The following is a 19,308-nucleotide window of genomic DNA, read 5'->3' as shown; positions in this document are numbered from 1 at the left end:
AGAGTTTTATTATTGCTGGGATTCTTCTGGTTGTGCTATGACGCCGCACCCTCGCCTATTTGAGGGTTCAGGAGAACCCGTTTTGTTGTTTACTTTTCTCAGGTTTTTTGGGTGTACCAGTCCAAAGATGGCGAGCCACCCCTCCAGGATTTGTTGAGATGATTGATCTGAGAAGAAACTGAAATTCTTTGGACAAGCCATGAACTTTACAAATTCTACTTAAGTCCCAGGACAGAGTTGCACTTCACTGCTCCTTTGCACATTCTACAAGAAGAGATTTTATTGCTGGACTCACACAACTTAGAGATGTGGGCTGAATCACATCCGCTGGGGGTGTATTCTGTTTATTTTTTTGTTGATGTAATTGGTTTTTTTTATTATATATGTAAGTGATTATTCATGTTGAGATTTTAAGGTTGTGAAGAAATGCAAGTTCAGTGGTCCAGTACCCATGAAAATATTCAAATCTGTATCCCAACTATTAAAATGTGTTACATGTACTTTCCAATCCAATTACATGTAATGTCCAATCAACTGAATTTACCACAAGTAGACTCTGATCAAGTTGTAGAAACATTTGATAGATGAACAGTGGAAACAAGATGTACAACAGGTACATAATATACGTGTTATGTTTTTGTTCTTTAATTTTACTAAATTTGCAAGACTTTGAAGCAATTTCTTTAACGTTGTCATTATGGGGTATTGTGTGTAGAATCTTGAGATGAAAAATGAATTTTTAGAATAAGGATTCAGTTTTAGAATATGACAAACACTGAAGCACATGAAGTGCTGAATACTTTCTGAACTAACACAGAATGTTTTACCCACCGACAGTGAATAAGTTGAGATGTCATTTAAGCTTCTGCTGAATTTTACTCAGTAGAGCTTTGACCCTGATGATTACAGCGAACAAAGAACAATTCAAACCATTTTTGGCTTACAAGGGATCTAGTAGGAAAAAGATAATCAAATATTTTATTGTCTTACAGAGCTACTTTGATAAATACTGAAATAAAGTGTTATCCTAAGATAGTAACCATCCCTGTATTTTTTATGAACATCAGAAGGCTCCTCGCCTCTTCCAGCCGGACCTCTCATACTGCTCGTCACAAAAGGGGATGTTGAAAGACAGATCCCTGTACCCAATGACCCCTTGCAAGGAGACGAGAACCAACCTGAGACCTGAAGGAGTTCAGGTGTCCTGCAGCCCCACTTACAATCTGACTCTCCATTACCCATCCCATCATCAGCATCTGAACGTTCAGAGCCAGCTGCCCAGCTCAGTTCCCTCCTCTCAGCTATCTCAACAAATCATCGGCTCCCTGCATAGTAAAGGGGCTGATGGATGGAACATCAGCAACTCCACAGCAGCCAACAAATACAAAGGTTACGTTTTTATTTAATTTGATTTATAGTCTAGGTTTCTATGATTAAATCTCATTCTGACATTCCATATTCTAGATTTTGTTTTACCATATTTTAACTACTCTCACCCAACCCCACTTCTGTTAAAACCACCTCAGTAGAATTGCCACTGTGGGGACCTAACACTAAACCATTTGTGGTGGAAGCAGCCTGGGCGTCAAGGATCACTGGGCAGGCAGGACTCACTTTTACAGCTCAGTGATTTTATTTACAGTGATAAAAAAAATTCAATTCCACAAAGATGTTCTCCCAAGAACACAATAGCTCATCGCTCTCTAGCAAGGGTCTCTCCAATACAATCTGTACACAGGGAACCGGGCAAGTTTCTCTCTCACAGGCAAGTGGCAAAAACAGTGGTAAAGGAGCCAGGCGTCACTAGCTGTTTGAAATATAATGGTCCAGCGAGGACTGATGCTACCTTAAATAGTGGCTATAAACGAGGACATCAGGAACAGGTGGACATAGCGAGCAGTTCAGGAGGTTGAAGAAGGATGAATTGATCGATCTGGCAGGAGAAGAGGAGGTTTCGCTGGAGGAAGGTCTGGCTAAACCTGCAATTGCGCTGCACCTAATGGAGGTTTTGCGGCCAGAAGTGCGGTTAGAGCAAAGGCAACGTAGAAAATTGGTGGAGGAGAAAAGTGACAGCAAATAATGGAGCAAAAGGAGGGAAAGAGTTAAAAGAGGGAAGGGACTTGCCTGGAGAGATTAGGTAAATGAGAGGTGAACAAAGCTAAGGAAGCCAAGGTGATGATAGATTCGATCTGAATAGAGCTCGTGTTTTTATGCCTTCATTTGATGAAGATGCTGTTGATGTGTTTTTTGAGATGTTTGAAAAAGTTGCTATAGATAGTGGGTGGCCTGAAGACAAGTGGGCTTTGATGGTTCAGAGCAGTAGCAGCGCTAGATGCCACTTTTGAAATATGACGCCTTCTTATGGTAGGTGTTCCGTAAACTTACCGCAGGCAGTGACGTGAGCTGGGGAGACAACCAAGTGAGTCTTATTTGGATATGTGGCATAGACAGGAAGTTGCTTTGCATTGTTGGATAAATTCATCTCAGGCTTTTGGTCATCATCATAAGTTGAAGGACCTAATGTTGTTGGAGCAATTTAAAGTGAGTGCTCCCAGGGAGGTTGACTTTTATCTCAATGAATGTGATGTTGTGAGCCCCCGGAGGCCACAGAGTTGGACGATTGTTATGAAGTTGCCCATGGATTTAAGGTGGGAGTCAGTCTGGGGAGGAGGAGAGTTAATGAGGATAGGAGTGAGGATGGTCCATATGGTCAGGGTGGAAGCAGGACCTGGCACCCGTCAGGACAAGAAAAGAGTTTGATACAACAGCCCAGTGGATCAGCTCTATTCCAAAGTAGGAGCCAGAATTCTCCTGCAGAGCCTCGTTGTTATTGGCGCCATAAATTAGGTCACAAGAAAAATCAGTGCCCTGGTTACCAAGAAGGCAAAATAATACCAGGCCGGTAGGTCTGTAACAATAGCTCGGGAGTCTCTCAATGAACTACAGGGATATGATGGATTTATGTCTGAGGCCACTGTCTCCCACAGTTCACCACTGTGCGAGGTGTAGGAGGGGTCATGAGATCCTGCAGGTATACAAGCTTTACCTGAGATCTGAGCTGGTTACAGGCTTTGTAATGTAGCAGAGTCACAAATCTCTCCTTTAGATCTATCGATTTGATTATGGCCAATGATGTGGCCTGGGTTAAAGTTGCTCTGTCTGTCAGTGATTACGCAGTGGATTCCCCCAAGACAAGAGAGCTGGAGTTTCCTGAAGTTTTTCCTGCATGTGTGGCCCCCCTGTGAACCACCCTTTTACTAACCTCTCTGATTCCCTATTAAGCACTTGGAATGGCTGTGATGTGCAACCTGTTGATGGGAATAAAGCATGTGGTGGTATAGGTGATGACCCAGGAATGGGTGCTCTTCACAGCTGTCAGAAGAGATAAACAGGTCATGTGAGTAAAACATGAGGAGGACCCTCTGAATTGGGAGTCTCTGGTGCAGAAGCAGCAGAATAATCCTTCCCTGGAACATGCTATGAGGTCAGCAGTAAGTGCAGGAGGCTAAAGATGTGCCAAAGTGTTACTATTTTCACAATGACACATTGTTCAGGAAGTGGAGGCCTCCTTCTAGGCCAGCTGATGAGGACCGGGCCACAACAGAACAAGTCGTTTTGCCAAAGTGTTGTCGCCAGGAGGTTTTGCAGTTGGTGCATGCGTCATTGTTTGGACACATGGCTGCAAAGAAAACCTTGGAGAAACTTAGCCAACACCTATATTGGCCTAGTATGTGGAAGGATATGAAATTATTTTGGTGCCGCTGCCATGTTGTCGAAGAGCCAAGTGTATCTAACCCAGTAACACCATTACAACTTTTTCCAGTTGAGGATGAGCCTTTTGCTCACATAATGGTTGACTTTGTTGGACCTTGTTGGAGCCAGGGATCGAACCAATAAGCTTCCAATCAGTAGGTGACCTGCTCTACCTCCTGAGCTACAGCCACTCACTGGCAAACATGAGTAAACCCTCACTAGGTTTTGGATAAAGTGTACACTCACAAACCTGTCAAATCTGCATTTGAAACGTTGGCTGCCATAACAGTATAGTATTGCAACATGGCATTTGGGTCTTCTAACTAAAATAGGAAAAAAGGAACATAAATAGCGCCATCATTGTCAGACATGGCGCACATCTGGTTGACATACACTCTGCCATGACACCAATCTGGGCCAGACCTGCTTGCTATGTGGGTCTGAGGTTGTTAATGCCAGACTATATAACACAGAGGCCAGAGCAGCTCCAGAGGCAGGAGGTAGTTGACTGCTATTCTGAGCTATTTCAGGATGTGCCTGGAATATCTGATAGGATTGTTGATGATGTGGATGTGGGAGAGGCAGTCCCAATCAAACAACATGCATCATCTGTCCCCTCACAAATGGAAGGTGGCGAAGGAGGAAGTGCTTTACATGCTCCAGATTGGTGTGATTGAGCCAGCAGATGGGGTGTGGAGCTCACCTGTACTGTTAGCTGCTAAGGAGGGATATTTACACAAATTCATCTGACCTCCCCTCTGTCACAGAACAGATGAACAAAAGACAGAGAGCATGCAAACATTTAACTGAACAAATAACATGAACTAAAATGCTCAGACACACACACACACACACACACAGTGCTGGTGGTGACTAATTCACAGTGACTCATGCCATTTAACAAGATATTAATAACCAGCAGATGATCAGATCATTTTTGGAAGGTGAATTTTAGGAAGGTCAGTCATGTCACGAATTCAGATGCTTTCCCCATACTTCGGCTGGAAGACTGCATTGACCAAGTGGGTAGGGCTAAGTACGTAAGGTTGATCTTTTGAAAGGGTACTGTTAGGTACCACTGACAGAACGTGTTTGTGAGATGTCAGCATTTGTGGCTTATGATATCTTATACCAGTTTAAAGTGCTACCGTTTGGGATAAAGAATGCTTGTGCCACCTCCCAGTGGTTGATGAATTTTGTCATTCAGATCTTTTTTTTCCAAAAAGAAAAAGCCTGCGCTGTGAGGTCAGGAAGACGGGTGAGTGAGCCCAGCAGCTAGAAGTATGTATTTTTCCTTCATGTCCAGGCTTAGAAGAGGCAGCTTGATGGCAAAGGTGCCCACAAACAGGTCTCCCAAGAACACAAAATAGCTTGCTGGCTCTATGCAGAACAATCTGTACACAGGGAAACAGCAGTTAAGTTTCTCCTGAAGAGGCAACTGGTGAAAGCAGTGGTAAAGGAGTTGGGCTTCACAAGCTGCTTGAAATATAATGGTCCAGTGAGGACTGAGGGTCTGGAGTTCTGGTTCTGAACAAATGCCAGACTACACAAACACAAGTAGGAAGTCCATATTGAAGCCAACAGAATCATTTTTTGTAGTCTGGTGTTTTTCTGAATTGTTCTGTGTTTTCCAGGTTAGCCAGCTTGTAAAGCTGATGCTGTTCTGAAATGCATTCGGTCCTCTTGATCTCTGCAGTGTTACAGATAGGCTTTCAATGGCATTGCCACTCGCACCAACAACAGAAAGCTGTAGCTTTAACTTGCAAGTCCATATTCATATCCACACAATTCATGTTGTTTTCAGAATGGAAGAATGTTAAACTAAAGCTTAGTCTGCAGTAGTGAATGCAAGCTCAGGAAAACATGCATTTGTCAATAACATCATAGGTGGATTCATTAAAACACTGACAGTCTGACATCTTATGAATAACACTGTAAACTCCTTAGGAGCCATTCAGCAGAGTGCTCATGTCATTTTAATTAAGGTGCAAGCCAACTTCTGAACATGTCTTCTCTTTAATAGGGCCTGTACTGGCAGCTGACCGTAGGTACCAGGATGATTGTCCCAGTGGAATGAACCCTCTTTCAAACAGCAGGCTAAAGGACGAATTCTGTGAACATTACACACTCGTCCATAGCAAAGTTTGTCCACATGCCCAGCCTCATGCCGCAAAGGGGAGTAAAGCTTTAAACCAGGACATGCAACATTATGCAAAAGGTGACAGGGCCCTGGCTTGCCCTGTGCTCAGCAGCCTGGTACTTGGTAAAGGTGAGCATGGTGGCTTGTTGCATGGCATAGGCCAGTCGCTCCCTGTGCAGATAGTGCTTGAGCAGAAGAAGATGCTCTGTATGATGGAGACCCCTTACAGTCACATTGCTGCAGAATATCATCAACCTGCTGACGACCAGCAGCAGTTTGGAGCTGCCACGGAGCCACAGTCCAGATCTGCAGACGACACAAGAATGCTGACAGGTATAGGAGCTCCATATATGTCTTTAAACTTTCATCAAGTCTTGGGCAAACCTGGTCCTATTAAGGCCTCCCCTTTTGCCTCACTGAGCAATATAACAGATGGCCATTGTTACCAAGGTAAAGAGATGGTGTCTTACAACTGTACTAGCCAGAGTCCCAGCTCCAGCTCATCTCCTGAGAGCCACAGAGAGACCCCACACCGCACTGGCACATCTGTCATCATCACGAATGAGAGGTGACCCAGAAAGAGAAGCAGGCTTTATTCGTGTCTGCACACATAGCTCTGACACTGCAGCTGATTACATCATGTTAAAACAGGTTTAGAACTTTTCTGTAAAGCATATGTAGTAATGCAGCGTTTGAAAGTATTTTATTTACTTTCTACTGAATAAATGAATGAATGATTTGATCGTAACCTAAACTTAGGACTTAAAGATGGAATAATGTCTGAATCATGTGATCAGAATATTTGAAATGCAAATATTACTACTGTTACTTCAGTCATTTCATAGCAGGTGTGTTTGTCCATGTGTCACTTCCATGGGAACATGTCTGTGAAGCCTCAGTCATCCAGGTCATCGTAGTCTACGGAGCTCGGAAAGAAAAGCCTCTGGACTTCTTTAAGTTGCTTGAAGACGTTTCACCTCTCATCCGAGAAGCTTCTTCAGTTCTAGGGTCAAATTGTGGAGAGTCACAGATTTAAGCCCTGTGGGAGTGTCCCCCCCAAGAGGGGCAATGGACCCCCTACCTAATCACACGAGCCAAGGTGTGGAAACGGGTGTAGGTCACAGTCAGCCATGGTTCCATGGGAACAGTTTAGTCTTCAGCTCATTTCATTGTTCACCTTCATTTTCTGTAACTCTTGAACTTGTTGTCAAACTGGTAAAGTTTGATGTTTTTAGTCTGCCTGTGTTTTAGCTGTGCTGTGTTTGCTTGTGCTGCCATGAATACTGCATAGCAGACGTGTTGTGAATTTTCATATATTTATTGCATAGCTGAAATTATTCGTTAAAACTCAAAATATGATAAGTTAACGACCAACACAGGATGAAACACTATCAAAACTCAAATCTGTGACAGATCAGAAGACTTGATATTTGATTTCACTGTTAACAGCTGTCTTCTAACAGGGGCTTGTTTCAGGGTTAGGGTTAGGTTTACTCATATAAATCGAATCACGTTGGTTTGTTTATGATAACACTCATTCTAAGGCTGAATAATGACGACCAAAAACCTAAAAACATTTGCCAAAAATTATTATTATAAGTATTCTGGTGTTCAGCATTTTAACCCTAAATATTAATGTTTGTCTGCTTGTGTTTTTTCATCCTTTGCACTTTTTTTTTATAAACAATAATTTTCTGTGAAAGCAATCAAATTAAAGTCAAGCGTAATAAGCTGGGTTTGTAATATTATATTATTCAAACAAGGACTGGTATAGCTTTGGAAAGAGACTGGTTTGTTCCTGTTTCCTGATGGTGTGTTTAGTTAACCTGTTACTGACCGGAGCTAACTTTGTACTGCATACTGCTAATTTAGCCAAACACTTTCATTCCAGACTGTACCACACTATCAACCTGCTTTACACCAGCATGTCAGTAACATTTGTAATTTATCAAAATTACATTAATAAAGCTATTTTAAAAAAAAACATTTTTTCAAATCAGTTCTTCCTGTTTCTTTATGTGGTCATTGACAATCTGTCCATAACAAAGTTCAGCGCTCCTAAATTTAAAGACGTTTTTAAGTGAAACTAAGTTTTCCAGTGGATATTCTGTTGCCACCTCAACACAAATGTGAGTGGTCATTGCTGCCCTTCCTGTTCAAACACAGTATTCAGACTTTTTTTTACACTGTATTCTCATTAATTTGACTTGTGTTGTGTTATGCTTGCTGAAGACTGGTGCAGAGTGGAGGCACAGGACAACATGTTCAGGCTGCTGCATCATGTGCAGTTTCTCCTTTTGGTTACTTTGGTTACTGTGGCTCAGGGGGTTGGGAAGCGTATCTGTAACCGGAAGGTCGCCAGTTCGATCCCTGGGCTCTCTGTCCTGGTCGTTGTGTCCTTGGGCAAGACACTTTACCCTACCGCCTACTGGTGTTGGCCAGAGGGGCCGATGGTGCGATATGGCAGCCTCGCTTCTGTCAGTCTGCCCCAGGGCAGCTGTGGCTACAACTGTAGCTGCCTCCACCAGTGTGTGAATGTGAGAGTGAATGAATAGTGGTATTGTAAAGCGCTTTGGGTGCCTTGAAAAGCGCTATATAAATCCAATCCATTATTACTTTCACATGGACATTTTGGAGAAGCACAAATATTTTTGTACAACTCCTATTTTTCAGCTTTCTAAGAGCTTTAAAAATGATCTTGATATTTATGAAGTTATTGGTTTCTTTGCTAACAATCATTGACACACACCTCTGTGAAGGAGGAGTGCCCAGTGTCCGTATTTTACTTTTGCCAGCTGAGGATTTCATGACTATGGCAATGATGGGCTTGATTGAGTACCAGTAAACAGGGCCTAGTTTACTGGAGCTAGTGTAAAACCTTTCAGTCCTAATAGGTCCTGAACGAGCAGCTAGCGTTCGTGCAGACAGGCTGGCTGTAGGAGGTAGAGCAGGTCATCTGCTAATCAGTGGTTCGATCCCTGGCAGGTCCAGGCTGCATGCCAAATATCCTTGAGCAAGGAACTAAACCCAAAGTTGCTCTCCAATGAATGTGTGTGAAAGCACTTAAGTGCAGAATATCGTGCCTGTGTGAATGGGTGAATGAGGCATGCTGTATAAAATGCTTTGATTGATTGATTATGCCTTCAGTTGTCACTTGCATCATTACATGTACATGTTACCGACTATACACACATTGTACAAACATCACATTGGGAAGACAGGTCAGAGAAAAACTATGAAATACACAAGAGAGGAGGAGAAAAAAAGCTCTACCCAGACTGAGCTCCTGAGAGGAGAAAAAAACCGGTTCATTTACCGATCACACGAAGCAGACTGAGTGACTTTGGTGCTTAAATGAAGCCACACGCAGCTAAGTGTCATTTTTCTTTTGGTTTTGTTTCCTTCAGTTTAAAATCTGCCTTCTGAAGAGTCATCACAGCGCTTTAATGGTCTGAACTGTGTGTGCGTGTCCACCGACGAGGCTGTACATGTGTGTCACACACTTAATACAAAAAGGGAGCGCTTCCTTTTGACCCCAGCAACCTGCAGACTTGAGTTGTTTAATAGGATGTTGAGAGTATGGATCCAACAGAGAGCCATTTGCTTAATAATCTTCAGATGGCTTTTGGCACCAACAGCAGCTTAACGGTGTCTCTTCACCCCTTTTACTTAATATATCTGCTTCTGTCACACAAGAACCCGTGGGCTAAAGGACTGAGAACAGAAATGACCTTCATAATATTGTGATGGTACAGGAGGATGAAGGAAGAAAGGGAGTGTTATAAAGTGGTCATAAATAATTAAGACTGACCTTTTATCTAGGAGATTAAAGATTAAATGATCTTTGATTCAGTTTTGGTGAATTTGTGCACATCAAGTGTAAATCTGTGTGTGCATCATCACAAACTCCTGTTTACAGTACAGCTGAATGGTGCAGTTGCTGCACTGGCATTTTTACTAAACTAATCTAAATGCAATCTCAAAGAGAACCAGTCCGTTTATGCTGTGAATGAACCGACAACACTACAGTAGTGTCACTATGATGACTTCCATAATGGCCTGTTATGTCTGAGATACAGGAAGTTTTGAGGTCCCATGAAAGCAACATGCTGCGTCCACTTTGCACATTTCCTGCCACTTCATCTGGAGAGGAGAGCTCAGCAGTGTAAGGTGCTGGAGACAAATGAAGAGTCAAGAAATAGATCTGTGTGTGATCACATCAGCCACATGAGAGGAACACTCGACTGGTACGCATATAATGCCAACAAGCCTCACCTAATAACACACACACTCACACGCACACAAACGCGCGCGCGCACACACGCACACAAACACGCGCGCGCACACACACATTAGAGGAAACCCAGGGTTCAGTATATTGCCTGAAGACACTTGGATATTAAGCCTCTGGAAAATCCTGTTCCGGGCGGGGTGGGGGGCTAGAGGAAGAAGACCGGACAACGATTGTTTTGGAGGAAGGAAGGTTCAGGGTTTCAGTAGTCATCATCATGGGCTCATCGGATTAGAATGAGAATAAGCAGTCATCATTTGCAGGTTTTGTCGTTTTATTGTATAACGGGTAAAGGAAAGAAAGACACACATGGACTGCTCTCTCTCAGCTGCCGCCCCATGTGGGAGTGAAGAAAGAGTGAGGGGTAGGTGAGTGCAATTAAGGCCAAGCACCACACCCAATCAAAGGTGAGGAAAAGAAACAAGGTGCATCTGGTGAAGTGAATGTGCTAGAAGGTGAGCCTTTACAACAGCCGTTCCCATATTTCTACTGAGAAATATGTTCAAAGGATTAGAGATGCTCCTTTTCTCAAAGCGGGGGCAGAGGAATCAGACATGCTACAGGTCTACTATAAGTTCAGGGGGTCGACCTAGAGGTCGACAATGCAGGCCAGACAGTTCAGGGGGCCGACCATGTAGCCAGCGGTGGCGGCAAAGCAGGTCCAAATGCCAACCGCGTGGGATGCAGCGGCAGGCCCAGACCTGCAGACCGTTGGGCAGTTTTGCAGGTGCTGGGGGCAATGTACGGGGCTTGGCAGAGGCAGGACCAGGTGATGCAGGAGCAGGCAGCGCCCTGACCACTGGCGGAATGGCAGCCACAGGCGGTGGAACTGGTGATAGTGGCACTGCCGGTGACGACATAGGTACTGCTGATGGTAGAGTATGAAGTGGCTGAATGAATTCAGAGCCATCAGCGGACACAAGGATGTGCTGGAGCGGTTCTCCTGAACCTGAACTGGAAGATGTGAATAAACATTGGGCATGCGTGGAACTGCTCTGGGGTTGGAAGTCTGTGATTGGACCTTGGAGTGTCCATCCTAAGCGGGTTTTGACTGCTGCAGGAGATCCAAATGGTCCATGTCTAACTGGTGCAATAGGCGTAATAAGGTGGGTATGATCAGAGCCTATGAGCAGTAGTGGAGCTGCTTTGTTAGTAAAGGTTAATGGGATACCTTGAAGATGCTTGTATCTCCGTTGAAGAGAGGATACGGGGTAGGTGTGGTCTGAAAGTGCTAAGTGACTTGTAGCGAAGGCATTATTAATTGTGTATGTTTTCTCTGGATGTGCGATGGGTGAGATTTTGAAACTTACGGAAGAACCTTGAATAGTTTCAACTTCTTGACGGACCGTTCTAAGTGATAATCTCTCTGCTTCCCCAGTTAGATTGAGATGCTGTGCAGCTGATGTTAGAAGAATGGTACGCTGGGAGCCATCATCAAGTACTGCATATGTTTCAAGAGTTCTTTTGCCATTTCGCAGGAGCACTTTCACAACCTTTAAAAGGACACTGGGACAATCACTAGATCTATCAAAGTGTAGTGTCCTCACTACAGGATTAGTTTCAGTTTTAGATCTCTTATTTACATCACATAGGATCTGTAGATGTAGTCCCATACAGGTGGCACATGCTTTCCTCAGGTCACACTTTGCGGCCTGATGAGTCCTAGCACAACGCCAGCACCGTTTGTTTGCTTTTATCCAGTTTATTTTCTCATCCTTTGTCTTCTGAATGAACTCGGGACACTTACTAATGTGATGTTCAGGTGAGCAGCAATATGCACATCTTGCCTTAGTCATTATGATGGGTTGTGCTGCCTGTACAGGATCGGATGCATTTGTCCCATGTAATATTGTTGTGAGTGGAGAGGTGTACTTATGGGCAGGTCGTGGCTGGTTAAAGGATGAAACAGGACTGTCCTTTCTTGGTTGACACTTGCATTCCATTTGCAACCAGGATGAGAACAAAGGTAAGTCATACGTCACATCTCCTTGTTCCCTGTAAATGTGCCGTTTGAAGCGACTGGAATGCTCTGGGGGCAACTTTTCAAGTAGGCGATCGACATGGGAGCCACAATTTAGTTCTGTCCGTCCTTGATCACCCATAGTGCTAAGCAAACCAACTAAAGCTTGCACATGAAGAGCAAAGTTATCCAGAGTCCGACCATCACCTGCTCTGATAGGAGGAAGCTCCAGTATATTCCGTAGCTCTTTCAATGCTAGCTGTCTTGGTTGCCCATAACGCTCATAACTCAAGCTTTGATGGCTTGAGTGTATGGGTCAGGAGCATAGGAAAAGGAAATAGCTAACCGTTTAGCTTGGTCTACTTTCAGATGATCGAGGAGGACATGATATTTAAAGTGCTCCGTCTCATGAGGGTCAAGCAGGTTAGTAAGGGCCATTCGTAACAGCCTATACTGGATTTCATCTTCTCTGGTAAGGTCTGGGAAAGAAGGACCCTCAAGCTTATACACATGTGTTCTAGTGCTAACAGGGTGACTAGAACTAGCAGTAATGGGTACTGAAGGTTTTTGTGCATGCAAACCATCAGATGTAGCTGGTTGCTGCTTTACAGGAGGGTGCTGCCTTGGTTCTGGAATGCAGACGAGAGGTTGAGCGGGGTCTTCATCTAGAGGAACAGCAGGTTGAACACATGAAATCTGGTGGGGACCTTGCAGTGGCGTGGCCAGGAAATTAAAAGGAGTCTCATCTGGTGTCGGAAAAACTGGTCTAGGCAAACCACTTGAAGGAACTGCAGCATCTAATATTGTTGAATTAGGGAAAGGAGGGCTAGCAGCCAGAACTGCACCAGAGTGACGGCTAACCTGGGGGGGCTGAGAGGGTGATTGACATGTTGCTGGATCAATCACTGGGAACTGCTCATGTTGCTGATGTGTTTGGGGAATGGCTTGTAAACCGCAAACAGAGGATTTGCTTTCATCAGAGACAGTGTGAATTGAAGATCTGGAGGAACTGCGAGAATGGGGAGGAGATAACTGAATCATGAATTGCCTAATCTCCCTCATTGTCATCAGGAGTTCCCTCATCACCTCATCTTGATTGGTGGGTAAAGGAGCAGGGGATGTCTCTGGTTGTCTTTCTGACTCTCCGACAGGATCCTGCAGCCCATGTGTGTCTTTGTCACTATGTTGGCATTCTGTTTGACTCTCTGTCTCACATGTAGCTCTTCTAGCTCCAGGGTACTGAACGTCATACTGCTGCAGGTAGGCAGGAGGTCGACTATCACGACCGGAACGTCTCAAATCTTCAGTCAATGGCTGCTGTGAATCCATGACGCTAACGCTACTCCGGCTCGGAGGACCATGTTTTGGAGGAAGGAAGGTTCAGGGTTTCAGTAGTCATCATCATGGGCTCATCGGATTAGAATGAGAATAAGCAGTCATCATTTGCAGGTTTTGTCGTTTTATTGTATAACGGGTAAAGGCAAGGCAAGGCAAGGCAAGGCAAGTTTATTTGTATAGCACAATTCAACAATAAGGTGATTCAAAGTGCTTTACAGAGACATTAGAAACAAGAACAAATAAAAAGCATGATTTACAATTGATTAAAACAAGCAAATAAACTAACTAACTAATTAACAAACAAACAAACAACAGTATATAAAATCAAAACAGATAAAATCAGAACAGTAGATAAAATCAGTAGTTAAAATGTAAGTTTTGAAATTTAAGCTTAAAGTGTGGATTTGGTGCTTTATTCAAATGCAGCTGAGAGGAAAGAAAGACACACATGAACTGCTCTCTCTCAGCTGCCGCCCCATGTGGGAGTGAAGAAAGAGTGAGGGGTAGGTGAGTGCAATTAAGGCCAAGCACCACACCCAATCAAAGGTGAGGAAAAGAAACAAGGTGCATCTGGTGAAGTGAATGTGCTAGAAGGTGAGCCTTTACAACAACGATCATACGATCATCTCTGCATTCTACAGGGTGGGCCATTTATATGGATACGGCGTAATAACATGGGAATGGTTGGTGATATTAAAGTCCTGTTTGTGGCACATTAGTATATGTGAGGGGGCAAACTCCTCAAGATGGGTGGTGACCATGGTGGCCATTTAGAAGTCGGCCATCTTGGATACAACTTTTGTTTTTTCAATAGGAAGAGGGCCATGTGACACATCAAACTTATTGGTAATGTCACAAGAAAAACAATGGTGTGCTTGGTTTCAACGTAACTTTATTCTTTCATGAGTTATTTACAAGTTTCTCTTTGTTCACAGCCATTGACATGTCGAAGAGGTTAACACGTGAGGAGCAGATCGAAATTGTGTTGATATCTGGTGAACGCAGTAACCGGGTCATTGCAGCAGATTTCAATGCAAGACACCCTGCGAGTCCACCCATCTCCATGCTACAGTCAGCAAACTGCTTGCTAAGTTTCGTGAAACTGCTTCAGTGTTGGATTTGCCAAAATGTGGACGCAAGAAAACTGTCACTAATGAAGAAACATCAGTGGCTGTCCTAGCTTCATTCAGCAAGAGCCCACAGCGTAGCACTCGCCGCATGTCACTGGAGAGTGGCATTAGTCGAACATCCCTTCGGCGGATATTAGCTACTCACAAATGGCACCCTTACAAACTCCAGCTACTGCAGCATCTCAGCAAGGATGACCCAGATCGGCGCACAGAATTTGCAGAATGAACAAAACAAAAACTGGAACAGGACCCTCAGTTCATGCAGAAGATTTTGTTCAGTGATGAGGCAAACTTTTATGTGAATGGTGTTAACAAACAAAACCACCGCTATTGGTCTGACACTAACCCACATTGGATGGATCCCTCCAAGACTGTTGGAACAACAAAAGTGATGGTTTGGTGTGGTATATGGGGCACAACGATAGTGGGTCCATTCTTCATCAATGGAAACCTCGAGGCCTCTGGATATTTGAAATTGCTACATGATGATATTTTTCCCTCTTTATCCACTGAAGCTGGCACGTTCCCTGAGTTTTTCCAGCAAGATGGTGCACCACCACATTATGGGTGCCGAGTCCGAGCATTCCTAGATGAATAGTTTCCTGGAAAGTGGATTGGTCGTCATGGGCCAGTTGAATGGTCCCCAAGGTCTCCTGATCTGACCCCCTTAGACTTTTATCTTTGGGGTCATCTGAAGGCAATTGTCTATGGTGTGAAGATACGAGATGTGCAGCACCTGAAACTACGCATACTGGATGGCTGTGCTGGCATTTCTCCTGTGGTGTTGCTATCAGTGTGTGAAGAGTGGGAGAAGAGGGTTGCATTGACAATCCAACACAATGGGCAGCACATTGAACACATTTTATAAGTGGTCAGAAACTTGTAAATAACTCATGAAAGAATAAAGTTACGTTGAAACCAAGCACACCATTGTTTTTCTTGTGACATTACCAATAAGTTTGATGTGTCACATGGTCCTCTTCCTATTGAAAAAACAAAAGTTGTATCCAAGATGGCCGACTTCTAAATGGCCACCATGGTCACCACCCATCTTGAGGAGTTTGCCCCCTCACATATACTAATGTGCCACAAACAGGACTTTAGTATCACCAACCATTCCCATGTTATTACGGCGTATCCATATAAATGGCCCACCCTGTACTTTTAAATATCCTGGGAACCACAAGTAAACCAGCAGTCTGAGAGAGAAGTGCTCTGTTTGACAGGCTCTGTACTGTGAGGTCTTTAAGGTAAGACGGGGACCAACTGTTCAAGCTCTATGATGAGGAGGATTTTAAATTTGCTTCTGGATTTAATAGGGAGCCAATGAAGGGACGACAGTATGGACGAAATACGCTTTCTCGTTCTAGTCCCTGTTCCTCTTTCTACAAGATTTTGGATCAACTGAAGGCTTTTCAGGAAGTTTTTAGGATGTCCAGATAATAATGAATTACAATACTGAATACTGCTTTTTGACCTATGGTACGTAGCCCAATAATAGAGATAGGGTGATCATATTTAAGATTGAAACATTAATAAATGGCAGGACTTCTTTGAGTCTTGTAGGAACGGGGTGTAAAAGACACATTGATGATTTGGAGGAAGTAATAATCAAAACTAACTCAGAAACATAAACTGGAGCGAAGGAGTCTAACTAAATATCCAACCCAGTGTCATGGAAATACAGGGGGAGGTCCATCCATCCATCCATCTTCATCCGCTTTGTCCGGGGCCGGGTCGCGGGGGCAGCAGCCTAAGCAAAGAGGCCCAGACCTCCCTCTCCCCAGCCACCTCCTCCAGCTTATCCGGGGGAATACCAAGGCGTTCCCAGGCCAGCCGAGAGATATAATCTCTCCAGCGTGTCCTGGGTCTGCCCCGGGGCCTCCTCCCGGTGGGACATGCCTGGAACACCTCACCCAGGAGGTGCCCAGGGGGCATCCTTGTCAGATGCCCGAACCACCTCAGCTGGCTCCTTTCGATGCGGAGCAGCAGCTGCTCTACTCTGAGCCCCTCCCGGATGGCCGAACTTCTCACCCTATCTCTAAGGGAGAGGCCAGCCACCCTTCGGAGGAAGCTCATTTCTGCCACTTGTATCCGCGATCTCGTTCTTTCGGTCACTACCCACAGCTCGTGGCCATAGGTGAGGGTAGGGACGTAGATCGACCGGTAAATGGAGAGCTTCGCTTTTACACTCAGCTCCCTCTTCATCACGACGGACCGGTGCAGCGTCCGCATTACTGCAGCTGCAGCCCCAATCCGTCTGTCGATCTCCGGCTCCCTTCTCCCATCACTCGCGAACAAGACCCCGAGATACTTGAACTCCTCCACTTGGGGCAGGAACTCATCCCCGACCCGGAGTGGGCACTCCACCCTACAGGGGGAGGTAATATATTTAAATCCACAAAGTCGATAGTGAGCAAAAACCTTATAAAGTGCATTCCAGGGTCCTTAATAGCCAGAAACAATGAAGCTAGTCTCCTAGTATGTATTTGCATGTAAATGTGTTAATAATGTCTGTTTAAATGCTTTCCCGTGATTATGATGATCTCCCTCTGCTGTTCCCGCAGCTAACTGCAACTCCTGCATGTGTGTATACATCACGTTTTGGAGAAGCAAAGCATGACTGGACACGGTGGACCGGCGTGTCTATTCAACGCTTTGCTTGTAATATCAATTTTACTAAAAGCAGCTGTGCATAATGTTACGGTTATGGATGTTTTTATCTAATGATTAAAAAAGTTCATGAAGTCTAGTTCAGATTAAAGGAATGGTTGGCAGTTCAGACTTTTGGTCAGCCTGGCCACAGTGCTGAGGGGACGCCTAGGGTTGATCTTTTTCTTAAAGTGATGAAGAGTAAGATGGTTTATGAAGGGTATTTTTTCTAAATAGATAAATAAACTATTTTTTCAGAGTTTTATCAGAGTTAAGTACTTCTGACTTTTCCCACAGTATTCAGAGTTACACAGTGAAGATAATAATACTATTAACAAGATAATCAGCCTCTGTGGGAGTAGTGTTCAGATAGCTGCTCTGCTCTGTGTACAGGGCATTGAAGATGATAACAGTGGGTGGATTATATTCTTAATCCACCCACTGTTAGTTACAGCACTTTCAGAACGACATCTGCTGTGATGTATTCCCCCCAAAACTGTAAATGTTATCAGGAAATAATCACAAAAGAGGAAACACTGTTAAATGTTCATTTTCCATCCTTTATGTCAAAACAAGGCCCAGAGTGAGATTAAAGTGGTGGGTGGGTTCTTTTGTATTTTGAAGAAGTCTAATATTGAGCCTATATAATTGAGTCTAATAATTACTACAGAGCATTGTACGGAGCCCTGCAGGGGACATTAATTAAGACGCAAATATGTGATGTCTTGTAAACCGAGCAGGTATCTGACATTTACACAACTACATTCACGCCTCAAAATATCTTAAAAGTGTATTTTGAGACCCAGAAAGAGTAATATTACAACTAAGTAGCTGCCGCCATTGTTGGAATTCAACTTTTGCGAGAATGTTGAATTCCAACTTTTTGAGATTAAAGGTGGAATTCAATTTCAAGAAAAAAGTTAAAAAGTGGAGATTGCCACTGCTGCTATACAATCTACAAAATGCTTTGGGCAGATGAGTTACTGTTTTTATTTACAAGGAAATTATTTATCTTTCTAGGAGATAAGCATAGTGTGGTGATAAGTATAAAGATGAAGAAAAGGTGTTGCAAAAAGGAGAATCTGATAAGAAAAGAAAAAAAAACAAATTTGGAAGAGTTGGGTGGATTTCCCAAGAGTCAGTAAAGCCCACGCAGGTTTTTGGACACCACTCAGACAGCCACCAATTGAAGGAGAACGTGCAGCTAAACATGTCACTCGTTGGGGAGGAGACCACAGAAAACTATGGGCCCACATTTTTTTTGGCAAAGTTACACACTGATTTAATATTAATCCTATCTGTCCATGAAGCCAGATAACACACACCAATGAGTTAAACTGCAGGAATGTCTTAAAGACATAAAGACCTGGATGGCCGCTAACTTTCTGCTTCTTTTTTTTTCTTTCTTTTTTTTTGTGTCCCGTTTGGATCTTTACCATCAGAATTGTTGTTTTAAGGCCAAGAAAGATGCCAAGCGGATTTATTTTACCAAGTGGATCATCATGGCCTTGCCATATTGGTCCATTTGATTGACCTTTATTATAATTATGTATTTATTTTATTTTCAGTTGCTACAAACGGGACAGACATGACTGTGGGATAGGACAGGGAGAAAGAATGAAAGAAAGAGGGAGAGAAAGAAAACCAAAGGGGAGAAGAGACGGTGAGAAGGGGGGGAAGAAAGAAAGAAAAACAAACAAAACACCTGGATCACCTGTATGGAGAAAAAAAACAGAAGAGAAAGCAAACAACAAAGAGCAACATAATAAAATACAGCACCATCACAATAAACTAGCTAGCAGTAGATAACAGTAGATACTAAATATTAAACGATATTGTGCAGCACGCAAGATAGACAGCGCACAATGTGCTTTGAGGCAGCAGCCAAGAAAGCTGTAGTCCGCGTCTGTGAACACCCGTGTGTGGATCAGCATGCTTGCATTCCAAAGGTTTCTCCATGTAACGATCTGCTAGGGAGTGTGGGGAGCAATAGCCCCGTCCACCAGGGTATGAAGCAGGTATGGAGGAGATCCAGGCCCCAGAT

The 19,308-nt window shown here is 43.8% G+C and overlaps 1 protein-coding gene across 2 annotated transcripts in view; it reads left to right on the top strand.

Annotated features, from left to right (window-relative positions):
• Positions 1-7,852, top strand: part of sim2 (SIM bHLH transcription factor 2) — a 60,073-nt gene extending 52,221 nt beyond the window's left edge. For both annotated transcript variants that reach the window (XM_080867780.1, XM_080867781.1), the window contains 2 exons: positions 1,068-1,389; positions 5,777-7,852. In XM_080867780.1, the coding sequence (XP_080723906.1) occupies positions 1,068-1,389; positions 5,777-6,465 (1,011 nt within the window). In that variant the 3' untranslated portion in view covers positions 6,466-7,852. The remainder of the gene's footprint in view (positions 1-1,067; positions 1,390-5,776) is intronic.
• The last annotated feature ends 11,456 nt before the right edge of the window (positions 7,853-19,308 follow it).

Source organism: Rhamphochromis sp. 'chilingali' (genome assembly GCF_963969265.1).
Source record: "Rhamphochromis sp. 'chilingali' genome assembly, chromosome: 19".
NCBI lineage: Eukaryota > Metazoa > Chordata > Actinopteri > Cichliformes > Cichlidae > Rhamphochromis > Rhamphochromis sp. 'chilingali'.
This window is presented reverse-complemented; position numbering and strand designations above follow the sequence as displayed.